The sequence below is a fragment of the Gopherus evgoodei genome, chromosome 6, assembly GCF_007399415.2.
Source record: "Gopherus evgoodei ecotype Sinaloan lineage chromosome 6, rGopEvg1_v1.p, whole genome shotgun sequence".
Lineage (NCBI taxonomy): Eukaryota > Metazoa > Chordata > Testudines > Testudinidae > Gopherus > Gopherus evgoodei.
In genome coordinates, this window is record NC_044327.1 from 106940891 (window position 1) to 106964296 (window position 23406).

Consider the following 23406-nt stretch of genomic DNA (forward strand, 5'->3'; position numbering starts at 1 on the left):
TAGGGGAAAGAGCCCATTTTGTTCCCTAGCACACTGCAATATGTAAACTTTAATTCCAATTCTAGGAATATTTTCCATTTTATAAAAATATTTCAGCTCCACAGAAAATGCAGAACATTTATATTTCATATATTTACTAGCTGCCAAAGTATTTGTATGAAGGTTTGCCAGTTGAGAGAGCCTAGTAGATAATGTCAGGATGTTCTAATAAAGAAATAGGACATTTGTTCCCATGGTGACAGATGGATGTGAAATTCAAGATAATATTACTGCAGCAGCAAGCAGACACAGCTAAGCTTTATTAATGTCATGAAGAACACATAGGAAAAAAGTCAATCAAATGTTCATTTTTAAAAATTTTGGTCTAAGCTTTATGATCCCCCTTTATGTTTACCTCTTTTCCCTAAACAATGGTGCTAGAGAGAATTATTTTTTCCTTTTCGGGAGCTAGTCTGGGATCAGTGTCTGGAACAAATATCAAATATGATGTGTCCCTTTTGGGAGACCTGACACAGTAGGTGATCAGTTATGTGCACATTGTGGTACAAGGCATGTCTCTTCTCTTGTTGGCCATTTAAGGAATACACACTATATAGGAGATGGCTGCCTATGTCATCGGGGATCTCCATGTAGTATGCTTCATAAATCTGGCATGACGTACACCTACGTGAGAGGGTTGTTCTGGCATTAAGCTAATCAGGGATAAATCTTTGCAGAATGTTTTATATTATAGAATATGCTGAGAATGAAAAGCATTATAAAGGCCCCAAATTAAAAAAAAAAATCAAACCCCTTTCTTTGTCAAATGTTGATATCCAGTCAAACTTGCTTTCACTTATAATTCAAGTCTATATTTGGAAGAATGTTGATTATTAAAATGTTTGCAATCACAGAGGGCTGCCTTTTAAATCTCTTATTGGTCACTACAACATCAGGGCGAAATGTTCACTTCATACTCTTTGCAAATGACAAAGTCTATATAGTATGACTAAGCAAGTTTGATCATTGTGCATTTTTACATTCAACTTCTCCCAGTATCCACTGAATTCCATTTAACAGTCCACTTAAAGTAGCAGCTACAGTGTCTTGCACCTGTAAAACCAACAATGGTAGATGTTAATGTGGTATATGGATATACATAATGGGTTATAGATACTAGATAAACATTCCATATTTGTTCTTAAAAATACAAGTATTGTCAAATATGCTTGTTTTATCACTGGCTTCTGGGTCCCTTAAAGAGACCATATTTCTTAGAGTAAATTAGGGGAAAGGAAACAGTATTGTTCAGAGGACGAATAAAGAGAGCCATTAGGAAAACTGTACATTATTGATTTCCTACAGAGTTCTCTCTTAATCCTCCCTCAGCTGTTTTGTGACATCTTGCTTCCTTCACAGTATCAGCTGGAATCACAGGTTATTTGAAATTCCTTTTTATAAAACTCTTGGGAGAACAAAGTTTCAAACTTTAGAATTCAACATAGATTATGAATTCTATAATTTCTAGTATACTTTCATTCAAATTATGTAGCCTTCTAAATAACAGTGGTATGTTTTAAAAATACACAAAGCTTTCCAACATTATCCTTATGAAGGCAAAGGAAAATATTTTATCTAAAATCTGTATTTAGGCTTTTATGCCTGGCAGTTCTCCTTTAACTACAGTGTGCCAATAACATTTAAATTAAAGTCCACTTCAAACATTACTGCTCATTCACGAGACAATATAAAGAGGATGAGTACAAAGAAAACAAATATTTTAAGAAGTGAAGATACCATCCATGGTTGGCTTAGCAGATTTAATTGCAGTTGATGTGCCATGTGAACACAGGGGATTCTTTTAATGCCAACTTCAGAGATGCAGGATAAAACCAGTACAGGTCTGTTTGGAGGCCCAAGAGTTGGATCTATCATTGCCAAAATACGAGCAAATTCATCTTGACGGTCATGTTCTAGAAAACAGTTTGAAATATGAGTATTAGACTATATATAAAAACCCCACTACATATAATCAATCTCATCTTTATCACATTTTCTTCTATCTTGGTTCTTAGGAGGATACACATCACTGTAGTTACTGGACTACAAGTTACCTTCCAAGCGACAATAACCAAAGTCACAATAGGCTATTTTCCTAACTTCCACAGAGACAGTTGGGGCAGTGAGTTGCCCCACCTTCCTCTTCCTTCCACCTCTCCCTTCCTGATCTGACTTTTTCCCCCTTTTAAAAGGCAATTATTATGAAGACCATCTAGCATGGCTGAAGGCTGAAGAAACAAAACATAAACAGACCTTCAGTATTAAAAAGATATTCAAGACATGTTTCTTCATTATAGTTCTACATCTTCTGCAAATAAAATTAGATGCTAGAAACAATCCTAAATGTTTAAATACTCCCAACTGAAACACATTTTAAAAATCAACAGGTAATCTGTTTGATTCACCTTCCCGTGAATGGACTGGTAAATCAAAACACACACCACTGTTTAAGACTAGGTCAAAGACGGAGAGTTATACCATCATTATATGAAAATAAGCAAGGAAAGAACTTTAGATAGCAGAACTCTGTTTCATTGCAGTGCCAGACGTATGATAAACTAATGAGATATTTCAGTGCGTACATTAGGAGAAACTGGAGAGTCTTTACCAACCATTTGATAATGGACAGGCTCCTTAAAGAGAAGAAACAACCCAAATGAACTCTGGGATAAAATGAAAACTGGCATGCTCAAAGCCATCTAAGCACACATTCTGAAAAGTCAGAGTTGGACCACACCATGGTTAATGGAGAAGATGTTTGAGAGAATGAAAAAATGACAGGATGAAAGACTGGATTGGAAACTGAAGAACACTGGAGAGAATACAAGGAACTGAGCACATAGAGTCAAAGGCACACTAGACAAAAGTGAATACATCAGGGCAAAATGTGAGGAATTTGAGAATAATAAAGAGACTAATAATATAAAAAGGTATATTCACAGTGGTCAGATTTCTTTATAAAAAGTTTTCCCCATGACCAAGCATTATAAAAGATCATGATGGCACAGTTCTTACTGAAGGTGATTCCGATTACAGTGCCAACCTGTATGTCTCATCAAAGCCACTTACAATGCAGGATGACAGAAAAGAGAGTATGGAGCCAGAGGCATCAATCCTCTTAGAAGAAATGGTGCATGTTATTATGAAAATGAAATTTGGAAAAGAAGCAGTGGTAAATAATGTACCAGCAGAATTACTAAAAGTAATTGGTGACCATGCTATTGTTCTCAGGGGGAAAATTTGCAATGATGTATGGGTGACTTGAAATTGGTGGGAAGACTGGACGAAAGGAATCATTCTGCCTTTACAAAGAAAGGGGATATAACACAGTGCACTTACTATCAAACCATCTCCCCAATTTCACACACAATTAAAGAATTGCTCTGCGTAATTCTGGATTGCGTGAAGCAATTGACAGAAGCAGAAGTAGCATCACAACAAGCTGGTTTCAGAGAGAGGTGAGGCACATGTGATCAAATTGCAAATATCCATCATATAATGAAAGATGTAGGGAGTATAATCTCTCATTGATAATACGTTTCGTAGAGTACTCCAAAGCATCTCACTGAACTCACTGCAAGTCTCCACTGTTCACAACAGACTATGGTGTGAACAGCAGGGGGCAACAGCAAGTGGTTTTCCATTGGGGAGAGTCTGAGACATGAGTGTATTCTGTCCCCAGGTCTTTTCAATGTATATGCAGAATTTATCATGAGACAAGCCCTGGAAAATTTTGATAAGGTGGAAGGAACTGGGACTTCCATTGCTGGACACTTCTTTGGTGAAACCAATCGATGCAATGCAATAAATGTTGGCGTCTGTAAAAACAGTTAGTGAGGAACATGGACTATTCCTGAATGTGGCAAAAATGAAATTCACGTACGTTGACATGATCAATAACAACAGGATGCAAGCAAACATCATGATCAGCAGTGAAGCTGTAGAGGCAATAGTTGAATTTAATTATCTGGGATCATACATATTCAACCAAGCAGGCTGCTCCAAAGAAATCTGAAGACAACTAGGGAAGGCTTGCTCAGCAAGGCCTCCCTTATGAAACTGTGGAAAAAACATGGTATCTCAAAATGTATTACTGTTAGATTGCTGAAAAGCTTAATTTTTTCCATAGCAACTTATAGATCTGAATCTTGGAAAACTAATACAGCTGACAAGAAGAAAAAAGAAGAGATGTGGTGCTGGCAAAGACTCTTGCATATCCCCTGGACAGAGAAGACAATTCATGCTTAGGTTAGAAATATTACTGGAGAGAACTGAATTCTGCTCTTGGAAATCAACTGGTGTAAACATACACTTTGGTCACATTTGGCATAGAAATAGAAATATCCTTGAGAAAGTTATCATGGAAGGAATGGTGGTGGGTCACCGTAGTAGACAATGACCAGTGAGCAGAAGGACAGATGGTGTGTGGCAGATCACAGGGAAGTCTGCTGCTGTGTGCACAAAGTTAGTGATGGATCACAAAGGCTTCCAAAATATTCTGCTATGATGTCACTAGTATTCAGACATGAATAAGACGACTTTACTTAGTCTCCTTAAACAAGAAAGCCATTAACAAAACTAAAGCTTTCCATTTGACATTTTTAAATGCCCATCTCATTTGCTCTGATCTTTACCTCAGATTATTAAGAATCCATACCAAAAAATTATTTACACCAAAGGAATAACTGTCCACACCCTGCTTTTATACTGTAGCAAAACTGCATACAACCTGCTTAGTAGTGTCCTTGTAAAATTAATTTTCTCAAGTTATATAGCAGATTCAGTAGTCAATCATTAGTAAGAATTGTCCTGAAACCACAATAACTTCATTTGGATCATAATTCTTACTCATATTGATTAGTATCCTTCTCTGCAGTTCTGAAGGTGAATAATAAGATCAGAATTTGGCCTTCAAAGTATATATGTATTCTCATGTACTAGCAGCATCTCAATCATCCGCAAAACATGAGTCAACATAGTTAAAATAAACATTCCTTACTTTTATGAGCTTCCGCATTAGCAACATAGATGAATCCATCAGCTACTTCGCACACCTTTTTAACTTGAGCAATTACATTGTAGTGTACTGCTTGTTGATTCCCCCCTATGCTGTTTTCTTGGTAAAACATCTTATTGACTGTAACAGTTTGCTCTGTTCTTGCTCTCTTCCTTTCCATGCTGAAAAATATGAAAACGCCCCAAATATTTAACAAAATTATCCAGACTAATTTGGAAGGAGAATGGGAAAGGGGAGGTTACTCCACAAAGAGGGGAGAGGGGAATGGCCAAAACATGCAGAACAGTTTCATCCCTGAAACAACTTTTTATAATTTGCATGCATAGTTAACCAGTTTTGCAAGATCCATACTAACATGCACCAGTGGATAGGTTCATGCTTATAAATTTCAAGAATAAAGTTAGACAAACAAAAAGGAAAGGCACTGTTCTTTATGCATTATACACACACATACTCATGCTGATCAAAGATTCTTTGGCCCAGGTTTAAAAAACTAGGCCTACCTTCTGCCACACAATTTGTGAGTAGCAGCAGCAATTGATGTAATTTACAGGAGATGTCCATCCACCTGATTCCCAGAAGCAATCAAGTACTGTGATATCCAAATTACATTAGTGGTTGAGACCAGGAGAAAAAGCTGAAATAACTGAGAACATGCAGCTTTTTTCTTTTTCCTCCCCCCTTCAGAGAACAAGCCTTACCTGGTAGTTGAATACAATGTCAGAATATTGAAAATTCGATGGCTATTAAATTGGAAACTGACTCCTGATCCAATCCCTACAAGAGGAACAAAATGAATTTACGATATAAAAATATTCAGTTGCTGAAGACAGCTAAAGCCAGAGGCTTAAAAATCCATAGGGATCATAAATCGGACACATTTAATCAAGTGTGTCTCTATATTACAAAAAATATATATTCATTGCATCAGAATGTGACTTTAGACACACACTAAATTGATCACATTGAGATGCTGGTAATTTAATTCAGCATTGCTATAAAAAATTGGATCGCACTCGGAATTATTTCAAGTACCTAAATAAGTTATTTAAAATTTGTACTGCAGAAGCATTTAGACCCCAATCAGGATCAAGCTCTACTGTGCTTCCTGTTCTTAAATCACATATTAAGTTCTATCCAAAATGCCTTACACCTAATTTAAAAGAAGATGCAGCAAGTGTGACATATGACAGCAGGAAAACAGCACTAAAAATGCATATTTGCATATGCCACCTGTGACCACAACTTCATTATTCCAATTCAGTTATGAATAAATCAATCTCAGTGGCTCCCAGTCAAATAATTTTTGAGTTTTTTAACTCTGGTTTAGAGAGAGGGGAAACTGCAGATTTATGTAAAATACTGTTGATTAATCATTTAACAACTTCCTACATTTTCCTAGGTCACTGTTCTTTTTAATAAAGGCATTTTATTACCAATCTCATATATAACTTAGATTTAAGTAGGATATTATAGTAGGAAATGGGGTCCTTCATCCACTTTTCCTTTTTTTGTATAAAATGTAGGCAATCAAGCAAAAGTAATTTAGAAAAAAGGACATAGTATTAATGTAAGCTAAAGAAAACTGAGCTCAAGACTAATCCATGATCAACAGCATGTTTGATTTTAAGTTCTGGTCCAAAACCCCAAGATAAATTCTTGACTGACACACAGACACAGACAAACACCATTAATTTCAGTGTGAGTTTTCCCACTGACTTCAACGTAGAAAGATTTTACCCCAAATGTTTATTGTTCTACAATGGCATTTTATTCCTTTAATCAGCCACAGAGAGGAAAAAAATCGGTTTTAGTATAAATTCATAGATCCTAAGGCCAAAAGGGGTCTTTGCAATCACCTAGTCTGATCTCCTGTATAATACAGTCTATAAAACTAATATTTATTTTAAAGGGAGGTACAAAAAGCACCTTTTCTCTTGTAGAACATGTTTTTAATGGAACAACTGACTATTACCATGGATTTGTCTTTGAGGTAAGCCAGCTACAGGCAAAATTTCTGGGCAAGTCATCATTCTTCGCACCAAAGATTCATCCAACTCTTCTAAACCTGGTCCAAAAAGGGCAAAGCGAGGTTCTGCTTGCGTGATCAGTGATTGTACAAGGAAGGTAGTCAGAGCTCCGTATGTGGGACGGCTTGGTTTCAAGTGTCTACTCGGAGGACAGCTCTTTTTGTATCTGGGTAAAATAGATATAATTAGAAATTAAACACAAAATACAGAGGAGATATTAATTACTGTCAACCAAATTATACCCCAAATGTATTTTACTTGTGACTTGTAGGTTGCTGGTTCATATCAATGAGTGACAGAGTTGTTAACTGATGGTTGTTATGTAGCCTATGTAAATAAATTAGAAGTGAGAATTAGAATTCTCGGTTCAGTGAGAAATGTTTTTGTGGTTAAAGCACTGGACTGGTACTCAGAAGAGCAGGGGGATGCAAGTGCCAGAGGATGGGGAGCACCAGAAAAGAGGGTGGGTGGACAGCTGCAGAGGCGGGGGATAGGGGAATGTACATAGATGTGCAGGGGGAAGAGGGCAGAAGCAAGGAGTTGAACAAGAGCAGAGTGGGAGAGAGGCAGGAGCCAGGAGGTGGATAAAAGAAAGGGAAACAAGAACAGGCTAGGAGTATACCGATATAAGGGTCTGTGCTCTCTTGAACACAGAACCTAGAATTGATCCTGGGAATCCTGAGCATCTACACTCCTGTTGTGAGCAAATAATTCTGAAAGCACAGCACTGGCAAAGCATGTGTCTCATTCCTCTCTAGTGGCTGATCCACATATTGGAGAACACCAACTATTGCCAATATTGTTCCATGTAACAGATTTTTTCCCCACTTTTTTTAAATTGGGAAGTTGTATCCAAAAAAAAAAAAAGCTACGTTAAAAGAACATTGAAGTTCCAAAGTCAAGATGCAAAAGTTAGGAAATGCCAAAATTAAGGTTGCCTCGACAACCTTAATTCAGTCCCTTTGTGCATATGCATTATTATGCTTATTACGTGAATTACTATTTTTTTTCCAAAGGACCTCTGGTTTATTTGATGAGTGTTTGACTTTGCAACATTGATGTTCTTTTAATGTAGTTGACTGAATGTATAGATAGATTTTTCATGCAATTTATTGTGCCTGAGTCTGTCAGATAAGACCTTAAAAACTAAAATCCCATTTGCTCTATATAGTACTTTCGGTAAGAGTAGGCGTCTGCTTGTCTTCTGGACAAAAATGTTTCCACCTCCTCCCCCACCACGCTTTTTGTGTGGCTGGCTCTCTAACTCCTATTCTGAAGTAACTGCATTTCTGCGGCATTGCATGTGTATCATTTGCAAAATGCTTTGAAATCCTTTGGAATTAAATAGGAATGTACCAATATTGCAAACAGAAAGAACTGAGAGAATTATTACATAATTAGAAACTTCCTTTCAAGAAACCAGAAATGCATTTTATCTGTAAAACCACTTCAAAAGTCAAGCAACATTTTCCTGCAATTAGACCAGCAGAGTTGTGGTTTTAAAATCTGGATTTGGGGTGAGTTATGCTGCTTTATACACACTGGAGAAACGTAAAATACTTACATTGTCATGTAGTCATACAGTGCATTATCATTTAACTCAGAAAATGAATTCTTAAAGATTTCCACATCTGGAAGTGATTTCCAGTCAACAGAAGACCAAGAAGGGAGATCCCGCAAGAGAAAATATCGCCATAACAATGGATCCCGCACAGTTAAACTCCAGTACTGATTTGTGCTTCCCAAATGGCACAGGTCTTGAGGTGAGAGAAATGACATAATGTATAACTGCACATCAATCTGAAAACATTAAAAAAAGCAGTTTTAATGACTGAGGACCTCACTAATGCAAATAGAAGAGATTAGGAGGGAAAAATAAAAGCAAAAGTAATATTACTTCACATGCAAAAGTATAAACATGAAACAGATCACTATATTATTAAGTCAAAAAGGGACCATGCTTGACTTCCTGCATAACACAGGCCATAGATTAGCCACAATTCCTGAATCTAGTCCAACAATTTGTGGCTGAATAAGAGCATAGTTTTTAGAAATATGTTAAATCTAGATTTAGACTCCAAATGATCCATTACCCTCATTGTTAAAAAATGTGCACTTTCTCTTCAGGTTGAATTTTAATGATTTCAGTTTCCAGCCACTGAATCTTGTTATGCCTTCATCTGCTACAATCAGTGTTTCTCAAATTTGGTCACCGTGGCTGCATGAGGCCATCAGAGAGTTTCCCTGTGGCCACAACAGCCTCCTGAGTGGTGACTGGGGGCTGAGGGGGAAGCATAGACCCTTTTCCTCCCTCCCTGTTGCTCTTGGATGTGCCACCCTGCACCATCTCTGGAGACAGGTGGGGAGCAAACTGAAGGAGTAAGGTGAGTTCTCTATCTGAGGGGGGAAGAGTGGCTTAGTTGGGCTCATGATTTAGCCCTGGGGTGGGGACATAGGGAGCCTGGCTGCAGACTATCTGCTGCAGCCATGGGCCTTCAGGTGCAAACGCCCAGCTCTAACCACAGAGTTTCAGGCCCTGATCCCCAGCTCTGGCCCCTCAGCCCTGGCCTTGTCACAAGTCTTCAGGCTCCAACCCCTGGCTGTGCAGCCGCAGGCTCCGATCCCTGGCTCTTGCCACACAGCACCAACCCCAGTGGCAGCCGCAGGCCTCAGGTGCGGATCCCTGGCAGCACACTCTGACCCCCAGCTGTGGTCGCTGACCCTGGGCACCAACCCTGGGCTCCAGTGGTTGCCAGCCCCGGGTGCAGACTCCCAGCCCTGGGTGCTGGCCCTGGGTTCAGATCCCCGGCCTTGGGCTCCGGCAGTTTGCTGGCTCTGGATGCTGACCCCTAGCCCTGGCCACGTAGCAGCAGATGTGGACCCCAAGTGCCAACCCCAGCAGTGGCTGGTGGTCTGAGGGGCCAATTCCGGCCCCGCACTCTTACTCCGAGCCCTGGTTGCTGATCCCAGATGCTGCTCCTGGATGTCAACCCTGGGCTCTTGCAGGTGCTGGCCACAGGTGCCAATCCCCAGCCTTGATCACAAGGCAGCGGGCACTAACCCCAGACTGTGCTGGCCCTAGATGCTGATGCCAACCCTTTGCCCCAGTTGTGTGGCAGTGGGCATGGACCCTAAGTGCTGACCCTGGGTGCCGACCCCTGTGCCCCCGGTCTCACAGCAGCAGGTGCTGGCTCTGAGTGCTGACCCCCCGATCCTCAACCCTGGCCGCACAGCAGCGGATGCCAGCCCAACCCCAGGTGCCGACCCTCAGCCCCATCCACGCAGTGGCGGGCCCCCCTCCACATCCATCGCCTCTCACGTCTGTAGCCTCCCCCCAGCCCCACATCCATCCTCCCTGCCCCCCTTAATTTGCCAGGACTTGCTGTGAAAAGTGATATTAACAAACACAGAAATATTACTTTTCACAGCATTATATTTATTACTGAGTCTGCAAAAGAGCCATACATAAATTACAGTGAGTTGGACATGTATACGTGCATATTTATTTGTTTTTCCTAAAGTTATTAAGTGTTTTAGGAAAACGTGTGAGTACGGCCACCAGCAAGAGTTGGTGGCTACATTGTGAGGCCACTAAAAAATGAGTTGGGAACCGCTGTGAAAAAAACCCTTTTAGTATCAACCAGAGCCCCCGGTGGTCATTTCTGAGGGTAAACCAGAATAACATGATCGTGCCTCTGATTTATGGGAGCACCCAAGTGCTGCCAACAGGCTGGGAACCGGATGGCTGGAGTGGTCCAGAGAGGAGAACACGGGTTGGGCGGGTTAGAGTCGTGGGGAGGCAGATGGCTGGTCCGGGCGGCAGGAACCGGGTCACTCACTCACCGGCAGCGCCTGCAGGGCGCAAACCTCTTCGCAAGCCTCCTGGATGCCACTGCTCGGCCGCTCTGTGGCCGCGGCCGCCGCCTGCCCCGGCCCCTGGGCCCGCCTGTCCCGGAGGAGGCGGAGGCTGCTGCGCAGGACGGACTCCAGGCGGCCCCAGTGCCCGGCGTTGCCCGCTGCCATTGCTTCGCCCACCGGCTGCGGCCGAGCGAGCCCCCGCGGCGCTGCTCGCTCTCGGCAGGTGGTGCCAGGCCCTGGAGATCCCGGCCTCCAGCTCGCTGGGTGACTGTCCGGCCGGCAGGGAGGGGGCGTGGAGAGGGGAGCGCCACCGGGTCACCGAAAACCCCCGCCTCGCCCCGGCCGCCTCCCAGCTGCGGTGCCGCGCTGCTTCGCACGGCGCCCCAGGCAGAGGCCACCCGCTGCCAGGGGCCCCACGCGCCCCTGCCGTTCAGGGCAGGAGGAAACCTGGGGCCTGCCGCGGTAGCACGGCAGCCAGCCCCGGGCTTAGCCTAGCCGCTGCAGCGTGTCTGATTCCGTCCCTGGCGGCAGCCCACGGAACGATAATTGGAGCCCAGCCGCAGCTCAGCTGCGCGCATCCTTGGCGCAACGGGGAAAGCTGCTCCGCTGTTAACATGGGCCTAAGAACTGGAGCAGCTGGATAAGGCAGCCCTACAGCAGGAAAGGCTGGAACTGAGCTCAGGGCTTCTTTAGAAACAACCTCAAACCTGCTCCCCAGGACTAGAAAGGGCTTTTACCTATGCTCTGTACGAGGAGAGGGACATTTAGATTTTAACCACAGTACCTAAAGCCATAACAGACTCTCACTTTCACTGTTCACCTCTGATGTAATAGTGAGGCACAGCTGTACACATGACAAAAATCCCCATCATAAACAACAGTTTTCTCCACTATCATAGTTATCCATGACTGAAGAGCAGCTGTGTTCTCCTCAGCACTTTATACAACCAGCAGTTCTACGACACACACACACTCTCTCGGTGCTGAATGGTGGAGTAGAGTGTGTGTGCCGCATGCCATGCGCCCACCCTCTTACAAATTTAATACTGAGAAGGCAGGCAGTTGGCCTGATTGGAGGCTCACTAGACTGTAAATTGTTTTTAACCAAATAAATAGTAATTCTAAACAGCAGCTTTCAGAATTGTAGGTGTAAAATTTCCAATAGCACAAGAAAAACAGTCATAATACTGAGTTTTGAATAGTGTTTTGGCTCAGTTTAATGTTGACCTTTCTACTTGTGTTCTTCATATATTGCAACTTTCTTGTAAAGAATGGATAACAGCAATGGGTTCATTAAGCTAGCTCTGGAATTTCTTGAAGTAGTCCAAGATTAGTTTTGCATTTGCTGTATTCCAGTCTTGTCCTTTCAAGAGTCCCTCACACAGAGCTACATATTTCATTAACATCTTTTCTCCCACGTCTCGGAAATCCAGCACTGCACTATGTAAGCTGCAATACAGTTCAGTATTAGATTCAGAATTTATTTCATGGGTTCCAGGCTTTTCTTCTCCACTGTGCTTCAGTCCCCAGTAACACATTTCTCCAATATACATCATGGCCAGAACATGGGTATCACTAAATATACCTGCAAAAACAGTTTAGAATTCAAGATACCAGGTGACATGACACACCTATTTCCTCCCCTCCTTATTCTGTTTAACAAATTAATAATCATTAACTTAGTGCTTTTCAACAGATCAAGAATTTTACAAAAGGCAGTAAATATAATTATCCTCATTTTACAGAAGAATATAAGAAAGCACAGAGAAGTGAAGTAATTTGCGCAAGGTCACCCAGTAGACCAGTGGCAAAGCCGCAAAAAAGACTCCAAGTCTAAGTCCTAATTCATTACTTTGTCCACTCTGTCTTCCAGTAGAAGAGGGGGTTTTAATACTGACTTTGCTATGTACAATTTTCGGACAAATAATCAGTGTTTATTGCAATGGTTTATAAAAATACAGAATGTCACTACAGAGGCAAAGGATTTTTAAAAATACAGTAGGTAAACAAACTTTTCTGCACTTCCTCAGCAGCACCGTGTTTAAAAAGCAGCTCCCCAGTAGTATTAGTAGCCTTGGTATTTGGACAGTGCCATACTGTAGATATCCATGGCGTTTTATGAAGAAAAAACATTACTAAAGAAGCGAAGAGACAATTGACTATAAGTCCTATTAACTCTTCTTACTTTCTAAAAAGTGAATTGTATACTTATGACAAGGCTAGATTGAAAGCCCCGGTGATTGTCTTAATCCCGACTCCAAAACACTTCCTATTTGAATTTGTTTAATTCATTTAACCAGTGGGTGCTTCAATTTTCATAATTTATATAAATGTACAGTGCCACCTCAAAAGAATTTGTTGAATAGTGATTCTGTATTTTTTAAACATTTGACTAAAATGTTATATACAGATGGTGCTTTTTTAAGTGTGTGGGGGGTGAAGCTAAACACAGTTTTTTTTTAAAAACAGGAGTACTTGTGGCACCTTAGAGGCTAACACATTTATTTGAGCATAAGATTTCGTGGGCTACAGCCCACTTCCTCGGATGCATGCAGTGGAAAATATAGTAGGAAGATATATATGAGTGTGTGTGTATTTTTTATATATATATACACACACACACACACACAACACATGAAACAACGGGTGTTACCATACACACACTAACGAGAGTGATCAGTTAAGGTGAACAATTACCAGCAGTACAGAATTTTTTTTTTTATAGTTGATATATAACTTCCTACTGTATTTTCCACTGCATGCATCCGATGAAGTGGGTTTTAGCCCACGAAAGCTTATGCTCAAATAAATTTGTTCATCTCTAAGGTGCCACAAGTACTCCTGTTCTTTTTGCGGATACAGACTAACACAACTCCTACTCTGAAATCACTTTTTTTAAAGTACTTTAAGATCCTCAGATGAAAAGCATTAATAGCAATAGTGATATATATAGCCGTAGAACAGGTACAGCATAGGCAGTGACAGTAAAAATGTCGCAACTCTACCTAATGTGACTCAACCCAGTTCTGGAAGTACGATCTCTAGCACTGTGAACACAGTTAATCGACTATGTCCATTTAATCCTAGGCATGACTGCAGAGACTGTCAGCAAGGTACCACTTAGTACCAGTTATGGTGGGTTTTTGTGCTGCTGACACTTGCCTACTGAGAACTGGACAGATCATAAAACATACTGGCACCAAACTGTCTTCAGATGCTAATAACTTTCGGGCACTGATGATCTGGACCAGAATTTGAACCAATGACCTAGATGTCAAAGGCTTTGTACCCCATAACTAGATCATTCAGCTGTCCATTTTCCTGAGATGAATTTATAGTTTAGCTAATTGTCTTATTCTCTCTTCCCTTCCCACCCCACCTCCCCCATCCACAATTCAGAATAGGAAAAGAGGACAATTTGTTGGGTCCACTAGTCTTGCCTGTTTCTATGATCGTTTGTTCTTAAAAGGGGACAAAATTTGAATGTGAGTATGTTCAAATTATGTGGTAGAGGATCTTATAAAGGACAGGGAACACGAGAAGAACAATTTACCTTCACTGAGCAGTCTAGCTGTGTCTGTATCCTGAAATGAGACATCATTTAGCCAAGGAGAGTATCTAAACCTTAGCATCTTCAGTAAGTAATGGATTCCATCATTAAGACACTGAATATAAATTACACAGAAAATACAGAAGTGTTAGAACAGCATCCAACAAATTAGATCAACTGCAATGTAATCAATTCTAGTCAGAATTATTTTAAATTAAGTATTTCCCAAAAACTGTGAAGGAAAAACAATAAGATGAATATAATTTAAAGGCAAAAGTAATTTTTTAATTTACGGAGAGTCACAAAACCATGAAATTAACTTTTTTCATCTTCCTGTGTTCACATATGCAACATAAACCATATTAGATTGATATATTTATGATTTTAGGTATGTATTTTAAAATTGCTATTTTAGGGAGATTAAATTAATTTGAGCTGAAATTTTAAATATAATGTACTAACTGGTAACATAACAGAAGTATTTTCAGGTAACTTTTCAAATGGCTGCTGAACAGAAAATAATTTATTTAAAACTTTTGAAGTAGACAGTGTCAAAAGGGTAAAATTTTCGAAAGTGCTTAAGTGATTTAGGAGCCTAAATCCTATTTTCAAGTGCAATATATGCATTTGTCCTTAAATCTAAAAAAAAAATCGATAGGATTTAGTATCCTAAGGGTCCATCTACATGGAAAAGTTATATCATTATAAATTAAAGTTTAAATTTCAACAATACAGTTATTACATTTAAGAGCGCCTTTTTTAAATTTAAAAAAAAGAAAAAGAAAACCCTTTGGAAGTGATTCAAGAAAACTGAAAAAATATCCACAAGGGGGTTTATATCAGTATAACTATAGCAGCATAACTGGTTAAATTTTCCCATGTAGACAAGTCCTAAGTCACTTAGGTGTTTCTGAAAATTTTACTCCAAGCTTCCAACTGTGATCCAAACTGAGCCAGTCCAATGACAGAAGAGAAAACTGTGAATAGATTTAAACATCTAATATATTTCGTGGCTGTTGTGATTTTGTCAACAACTCCAATCTATCTCAAAGCAAACAGCTTGTCTGAGGATCACAGTTATCTCCTGATCACCAGCTTGTTAGAATTACAACAAATTTTAAAATGTCTGCTTGTGAAGAAAAGGGGCTTTACCTTTTTAAACAAGTCAGTGTTTTCTGTTAGCCAGCATCCTCTCTCTTTTACAGTGTGACAATACATGTAGAGTAGAGCTCCTCGTCTCCAGGACAGACATTCTAACAATTCTGTACCTAGAACACCAATTAGCTGAAATAAAATTCAAAAGCTGAACCAAAACTGTTGTTTTAGCCCCAGGAAGTCAAAGAAATACATGCGAACTGCAAAGGGCACAGAGTTTATTGTTTTTAGGTTAGGCAGCCAAAAAGGTCTCTTGAAACTAAGTGAGTTCTGGACTGAACTACAACTAGCAAGAACCACCACTGTGAGAGTCTAGTGAGCTGTTCTAAAAACCGTCTATGGACCATCATTCAAGAATCAGTGCTTATACACAAAAAGAACAGGACTACTTGTAGCACCTTAGAGACTAGTATCTGTACGAGTTTTTTTCATGAAGTTGATGGATTTCCACTCCATAGGGCTAAATGCAGTGCCTTGCATAATAGACAGATAAGAATCAGAACCTTTTTGAAGAGATCTCAGAATATTTTGTGGTTTACCCATCAAAATTAAAAATAAATGTCATTCTCTATTAAAACCCCCAACCACTTGAAATAAGGTCATTTGCCATAATTCAGTACTCACATCTTGATGCACGTTGCTTTCTTTAACTAGAACCTCTGGATCTGAAAGAATACTGATAAGTTCTTTAACTCTCTGTGAGGAAGAATCTTCTGGAAAATCTTCATCTGCAAGTTGGTTCTCCTCAAAATATGTGATGTCTAAGACTGTCTATAAAGAGGGAAGACACATAAGGCATAAAAACATACAATAAAACAAAACATTGAACAAATTCATTAAACATTATATATAGTAAAATATGAGCTTGTTAATGTTATGATTTTAAAGTTAATTATTTTGTAACAACATTTAATTTAGGCCATGTCTACATCTAAAATTTTGCAGCGCTGGTTGTTACAGCTGTATTAGTACAGCTGTATAGGGCCAGCGCTGCAGAGTGGCCACACTTACAGCAACCAGCGCTGCAAGTGGTGTTAGATGTGGCCACACTGCAGCGCTGTTGGCGGCTTCAAGGGGGGTTCGGGGAACGAGAGAGCAAACCGGGAAAGGAGACCAGCTTCGCCGCGGTTTGCTCTCGCGTTCCCCGAACCACCCAGCAAACCTCAGGGAAGGAGACCTGCTTGCTCGGGGTTCGGGGAACGAGAGAGCAAACCGGGAAAGGAGACCAGCTTCGCCGCGGTTTGCTCTCGCGTTCCCGGAACCACCCAGCAAACCTCAGGGAAGGAGACCTGCTTGCTCGGGGTTCGGGGAACGCGAGAGCAAGCCGGGGAAGGAGACCAGCTTGATTACCAGAGGCTTCCTCAGGTATGCTGGGATACCTGCTTATTCCACGGAGGTCAAGAAAAGCGCTGGTAAGTGTCTATACTTGATTACCAGCGCTGGATAACCAGCGCTGGATCCTCTACACCCGAGACAAAACGGGAGTACGGCTAGCGCTGCAAACAGGGAGTTGCAGCGCTGGTGGTGCCCTGCAGATGTGTACACCTCCTAAGTTGCAGCGCTGTAACTTCCTCACCAGCGCTGCAACTTTCTGATGTAGACAAGCCCTTAGAAAAACTCACTCCAGAGTTCATAAATCACAAAGTTAAAATTCTTACAATAATTTCAGTCTACATAATAGACACAGGAGTCAATGTTGTCCTCATCTAACATTGGTGCAACTCCCAATAATTCTGGCTTGTCTCTGATCCAAAGCATAAGGTGACCTGAATTTTCAGAAAATGCTTGCAACTACCACAAAATACACTACAGGTATCTAAGAACATTGAGGAATCTTTTCATGCTATGCCACCTTTTCTTTAATTTTAATTATAAATCTGTTTCTTAAAGCATATCTCATTTAAATACCATACCTGTGTATAAAGCTGCAGAAGATTTGAAGGATTTACAGTTTCTTTATCTTCTTTACAAAGATCTTTCAGCTTCTCCAGAGAAATAGCACCCTTTACTAAAAAAGCATCTGTAAGAGGGTGGGGGAAAAAGACCTTAGAAAGACAGAAAAACGTCTGGCAATAACCTACAATCAGCCTCAGTGTCTTTCAGGAGCCTGGCTTGCCTGACTTTATCATTACACGTTTGCATCCATCATGACAATATCTGCAGTGACAGAAACACTGGCTCAGTACAGGGAAAACCTACCCTCTAAAACGTTTAGTTTTAGTTCCCTCAAACAGCTGAGTAGTAAAATCCTGAAACAAGCCAGAGACGCGTTTTCTTGAGAGCCGACTGCTTTTGTACCAAAGTTTGAACCCCCAATTTTTTACGTTCACAGTCTGATGCTTTACGGAAAGGCTACACACTAGAATTCTGCTTTTACTGGAAAGAGTCTCTGGCCTAGATGGGCCCGTGCCACAGTGACAGCAGGCGGAGGCCCGGAGAGGAACCCGGTACAGCGCTCTCGCTAGGCTGCCCCACGGACGGAGCTGCCGTCTCTGCAGGGCTCGGCTGTACATGGGACCGGAGGCCGAGCGCCGTCACATCAGCTGCCCCCGCTCACCATCGCCGCCCGCTCCTCTCAGCCGTTCCAGCCTCCGCCCCAGCCCCGCCAGCCGCTGTCGCAGCGCAACCACCTCCGCACCAGCCATTACAGCTACCGCGACAACCGCCTCCAGGATCACGTGACACGACCCGCCTTCTCACCTGACCTCATCGCCGACCCCGCCGCCAAAATCACGTGACACGGGGGGAGGGCCCAGCGGGTGAACACGCATGCGCTGTCATGGGGTGAGGCGACCAGCCAACTAAGCGCTCGGGGGAACAGTCTCTGCGCATGTGCCACAGGGAGAGCGTATGTCACGACGTCACTTTCAGTCTTTTCCCCTTTGCGAGACTCTTTGGCCGCTCTCTGAGCAGGGTGGCGTCCCCTGCGTGAACGGGGTTTAACCCCTTGTTCTCTGCCCTGCCGCTACTTTCTTACCCACGGCAGGACTGGTCGTTCTTGTTCCTTAGTCCCCCCCCCTCCCCCAGCAGCTGGGGTGGCGTCAGGTCGTTGCTAGGTGCGTCCTGCGTTCACCCCCAAAAGGGGCTGGCCCTGGGAGGTAGGGTTTAGGCTTGGGCCAGGGCTGGGGCGGGTGTGAGTGGCAGAGTCAGACCCAGCTTGGTAGAATCGTCTCGTTTCTCTGGGGTCAAAGGCAAAATGTTTCATAGTAAAACACATGAGTCCAAAGGGGGCAGCTCATGTCTCGGAGGTGGCACAGCAGCTGGGTCACGTTTGGAAAGTTTTTATTCACTAGAGGAGATAGAATGTAAACAAACAAAAATCCTACAGAGAGGAACAGGGATGCTGAGGAGGTGGGTGAATATCTTCCACTGACTCCTATAATCCACACTTAACTGCTGCTCTCCTCCCCACTGTGCGGCTTCAATGCCTTTGAGGAGCATCTCCACTAGAATCAGTTAATTGTTTATAAATCAGGATGCAGTCCAGACCTGATGTAAAATAGTTCTTGGCATTAAAATAATCGTAAGCAACGTTGACTTAACCTGAAGGCAGAATGACTAAAAGGCAGAATATTTCAGATTTTAAACTGAGCATTGCCCCAATTCCAACTGCTTCACTGCTGATTCCGAGGGATAAAATTTTAATATTGGGGCCCACTTGATAAAACTGAAAATTAGATAAAAATAAATCTACATCTATACTTGTTTAGGATACAGGCTGTTGCTTTTCCATATCTTGGTTCCTATCCAACCTGAATTACTACCTGCAGGTGATGACTCTCAGAAGCTTTGCAGAGGCTGTCCCCAACAACAAGCTGCTAGCACACCTTAGATTGTTACCATCATGTTTCATTGGTATAACTGTATTTCTAAAAAACCCCAGCAAGAACGAGGAGTCCTTGTGTCACCTTAGACACTAACAAGTTTATTTGGGCACAAGCTTTCATGGGCTAAAACACACCTCATCAGATGCGTAGAGTGAAAAATACAGTAAGCAGTATATATATTACAGCACATGAAAAGATGAGAGTTGCTGTACCAAGGAGGGGGCAGTGCTAAAGAGCCAATTCAGTCAAAGTGGAAGTGGCCTATTCTCAACAGTTGACAAGAAGGGGTGAATATCAACAGTGGGGAAGTATCAGAGGGTAGCCGTGTTAGTCTGGATCTGTAAAAGCAGCAAAGAATCCTGTGGCACCTTATAGACTAACAGACGTTTTGGAGCATGAGCTTTCGTGGGTGAATACCCACTTCCTCAGATGCATGTAATGGAAATATCCATATTCCATTACATGCATCTGAGGAAGTGGGTATTCACCCACGAAAGCTCATGCTCCAAAACGTCTGTTAGTCTATAAGGTGCCACAGGATTCTTTGCTGCTTTAACAGTGGGGAAATTACTTTTTGTAGTGACCCAGCCACTCCCAGTCTTTATTCAGGCCTAATTTGATGGTGTTTGCAAATTAATTCCAGTTCTGCAGTTTCTCATTGAAGTCTGTTTTTGATTTTTTTTTTTGTTGTGCCTTTAACTATAAGATAAGTATCCTAACATAAATTGATTTAGTACACGGAGATAAGGGACCATAGCATTCTATCCTTTCCTTCTAAATTGTATTAGCAAGATCAGTTTCCAGATGAAGTTGGAGACTTTGGTCCTCTGGAAGGAGAATACCAGCTCTAAAAAGGGAGTCCTAGAAGGTACCCTGAAAATATCAAAACTCACAGTCCCTCATTACAAGGGATGCCCCTTATTTTTTATCTATGTACAGAAAGATTGGGAGTTGCTGAATGCTGCAAAAAGCATCAAGAAATACCCCCAGCAAATGTGAGTGTTGCTTATTAATTATTATTAAGAATAGTAATATTGGAGGAGGGGTGAGGTGGGGGTGCTAAGAAAACAGTCCCTTATTTTTTAAATACAATGTTGGCAACCCTTGCTGGGGTGGAGGTAGACTGAACTAGAGTAAGAAAATGCAGACCCTATTTCATTTGCTTGTTCAGCTGATTTACAACTCCCTACTCTGAAGCAGCATCTGTATCCTACAGGAGTTACCTAGCCCAGAAGGCAATGGATATCCTCTTACTGAGTTTTCTGTAAATCGTTGCTACTTTAGAATGAAATTTGCAAGAATCAGCTTTTGGAAGCAGAGTTTTCCCTTTGGAGTATAGCAAAGCTTCTAGGAAGGCAGGACTGTCACTACGCAGAATGTTCAGGGAGAAAATGTCACTTTTTATATCTGAAGTGGATTATCTTTTAAATAATTTTTTTTTAAATTTGGGGTTTAGAATTTGCATGAACAAGATAATGCACAGATTTATCTTTTATGTCTAATATGGGATGAGCTGAGTGTTCTGTCTTTTTTATTTAAAGTCACGTTTCAAGGAACAATTGAACTAAAACCATCATCTTACCTTGGCATCAGAAAGGTCTACTTTCTAGAGTCTACTAATATGTTTATTTTATCAACCAATCAGTACTCCATTAGGATATTTTTTTTAAAAAGCAGAAATGTGATTTATTCTTATCTTACAATCAGAAAACAGGCACTCCTCTCACAGACATCTGAGAAACCAGACACTCCGCTCCCAGACACCTTTTTCTTTTTTTTACTGTTAATCATGTACAGTATCTGCTTTGCTTACAAATTCTCAAGTAGAGCAAGGATTGGTTTTAAATTCAAAACAAAACAAAAAAGCAAAATCTACAAGAAAACCCCTGTTAAGCCACTTTTGGAGGCCTGGGTACTTTGAAGTAACCTTCAATATTTTAGTTGTGTATGTATTGACATTTATCTCTTTTATGTTAAGGAAGAACATTGGTCTGTTTTATAAATAGGTTTTTAAATTATTTCCTCCCCAAAGTAAGGCCTGGTTATTCCATCTATAAACCACATCCAGAATACTAGTGGAGGTCAGCATTTAAGAAACATGTATATTAATACCAGAATTTTCATGACATCATAGCCATACGTGAGACCAGAGAATATTGTCTTTGGAATGAAATATAATAGTTTGTGTCTTGTACCTTTAAGGCACCCCTCCATTATTCTGCTGAGGGAGCTCTTCAGGACCCCTTTCTGAGAATGGGTAGTCAGATTTGGAAAGGGGAGAGGAGAACACCTGTTTAGGTGGTAAGAGATCTGCTCCCATTTCTGGTTTAGATCTTGGTTGTTTGTGCCCACATTGGTTGATTTTAACCCCAAACTGTGACTGTATTGTCTCAGTATCTTCCTCACTGATCAGTGAACGCTATCAACTCTTAGTGAATGAGATTACATCCAACGTTCCAGTGCTTCATTTGTGCCAGGGTTAAGCCCTGGCACCTTTAGGCTTGGCACTTCTAGCCCCAGGGCTGCCCAGAGGGGGGCGCAAGTGGGGCAATTTGCCCCAGGCCCCAGACCCTGCGGGGGCCCCCACGAGAATATAGTATTCTATAGTATTGCAAGTTTTTTTTATGGAAGGGCCCCCCAAAATTGCTTTCCCCGAGGCCCCCAGAATCCTCTAGGCAGCCTTGTCTAGCCCCAGCACCTCTGGGTTTGCTGCATCTGTTTTAAATATAAAAAAAAATTGCTTGAGCACCAGCACCTCTTTCATTAGAAAGTAAACACAGCATCTAGCCTTTCAGAATGCATATGGTAGTAATAAACATAGTTATTACCCACAGCCATCATTTGTTTTGCCTTGTCTGACAAAGAGAACTGTACCTTTGCTTAGCCTGCAAGCCTGATTTTTGAGCACCTTGTGAGCCTCTCAAACATTCTGGCCTGTTTGTGTTGTGCCTTCTCTGAAAACTTGACACATGCTCACACAGCCATGTGTATTGCGACTTTATATAAACCCTTACTTACTATGTCACAATGAAACCTGGCCTAAATGACCACTCAAGGGACTAACAATAATCAGCTTTGATGGAAAGGGTCATCTGGTAAAGATGAGACAAAATTGTATTTGCTATTCTGCACATGGGGCGAAATGGATTTGTGCCCATTTTTATTATATAAATAGAGAGCTTGAAAGGTTTTCATTTAATTGTAGTGGGGTAGTTCTGTTGGTTTTTTCATATTAAAAGTTCAAGTCTTGTCTACCCTGTTTTCCTGAAGGCCTGTATGGATAACTGGGAAACTAGTAGGCTTATGACATAATAAATATAAAGCAAGTGATTTCTGGTTAATTGACAAGGGAAGTGATTTTAATCAAATTGCTAAAATTTTTGATTTGTTTGATTTTGCTTAGTCCTATTTAATTCGAATTGTCTACAAACATTTGGAAGAAAATATGTTGGTTAAAGACCTACCACAACTGCTTAATAATTTCAAGGCTTGGAAAGCTCACAGTCCAAACACTGTGAGTACTCCAAGCAATCCTTTGATAAAACCAGAGAAACCTGACTTCCTGATATTTCTAAGGCTTTTTATTAAAGGTGGAAAAAAGAGCTCATTTAAGAGGGTTTCATAAAAAAGGAGATTGTTTAATAATAGTTGTGTCCTATGCAGGTATTACTGTTTGTGGAAATTAGATGACAGTTGTCTGGCCAGTATTTCCTGTTTACAAAACTGAGGATATAAATAGGGCAAGAACTGCACAGTGGCTTTATTTTCTCTCTCTCTCTCTTTTTAAGACTGGCTGTTTTTCTGAATAGGTGGAAGAAAACACATATACCAGCATGTAAGTACCTGCCATTGAGATTATAACAGGTCAGCTTTGTTTCGGCCATCAAAGAAGAGCCAAAAATATGGCATTGCCAGAATCGTATATTCCTG

At 41.2% G+C, this 23406-nt stretch overlaps 2 protein-coding genes across 4 annotated transcripts; both read right to left on the reverse strand.

The window, feature by feature from the left end:
• Nucleotides 1-279: 279 nt before the first annotated feature.
• Nucleotides 280-11109, reverse strand: FBXO4 (F-box protein 4). Its single transcript, XM_030567631.1, has 7 exons — nucleotides 10930-11109; nucleotides 8651-8886; nucleotides 7032-7252; nucleotides 5758-5833; nucleotides 5039-5217; nucleotides 1777-1952; nucleotides 280-1092 (listed from the first exon to the last, which is right to left on the reverse strand). The coding sequence occupies exons 1-7, from the start codon at nucleotides 11107-11109 to the stop codon at nucleotides 1003-1005; spliced, it is 1158 nt and encodes a 385-aa protein (XP_030423491.1). The 3' UTR covers nucleotides 280-1002.
• A 548-nt stretch (nucleotides 11110-11657) lies between these two features.
• On the reverse strand, nucleotides 11658-18402 carry C6H5orf51 (chromosome 6 C5orf51 homolog). 3 transcript variants are annotated; one of them, XM_030567511.1, is made up of 6 exons: nucleotides 18350-18402; nucleotides 17563-17669; nucleotides 16274-16420; nucleotides 15647-15778; nucleotides 14498-14609; nucleotides 11658-12529 (listed from the first exon to the last, which is right to left on the reverse strand). In XM_030567511.1, the coding sequence occupies exons 1-6, from the start codon at nucleotides 18357-18359 to the stop codon at nucleotides 12243-12245; spliced, it is 795 nt and encodes a 264-aa protein (XP_030423371.1). In that variant the 5' UTR covers nucleotides 18360-18402; the 3' UTR covers nucleotides 11658-12242. The 3 variants fall into 3 exon arrangements, with proteins under 3 accessions (XP_030423371.1, XP_030423372.1, XP_030423370.1); XM_030567512.1 differs by lacking the exon at nucleotides 18350-18402 and adding an exon at nucleotides 18288-18343; XM_030567510.1 differs by lacking the exon at nucleotides 18350-18402 and adding an exon at nucleotides 18207-18294.
• Nucleotides 18403-23406: the final 5004 nt, after the last annotated feature.

Excerpts from the sequence above, each read along its gene's own strand:
- FBXO4 (XM_030567631.1), bottom strand. The coding sequence starts at position 11,109 with ATGGCAGCGGGCAACGCCGGGCACTGGGGCCGCCTGGAGTCCGTCCTG. Across the intron at positions 7,253-8,650 it reads CTGTATGACTACATGACAAT|ATACAAAAAGAGCTGTCCTC; the intron begins GTAAGTATTTTA and ends TATTTTACCCAG. Across the intron at positions 1,953-5,038 it reads TAATGCGGAAGCTCATAAAA|AACATGACCGTCAAGATGAA; the intron begins GTAAGGAATGTT and ends ACTGTTTTCTAG.
- C6H5orf51 (XM_030567510.1), bottom strand. The coding sequence starts at position 18,294 with ATGGCTGGTGCGGAGGTGGTTGCGCTGCGACAGCGGCTGGCGGGGCTG. Across the intron at positions 17,670-18,206 it reads GAGAGGAGCGGGCGGCGATG|ATGCTTTTTTAGTAAAGGGT; the intron begins GTGAGCGGGGGC and ends ACCCTCTTACAG. Across the intron at positions 16,421-17,562 it reads TTCTGCAGCTTTATACACAG|ACAGTCTTAGACATCACATA; the intron begins GTATGGTATTTA and ends CCCTCTTTATAG.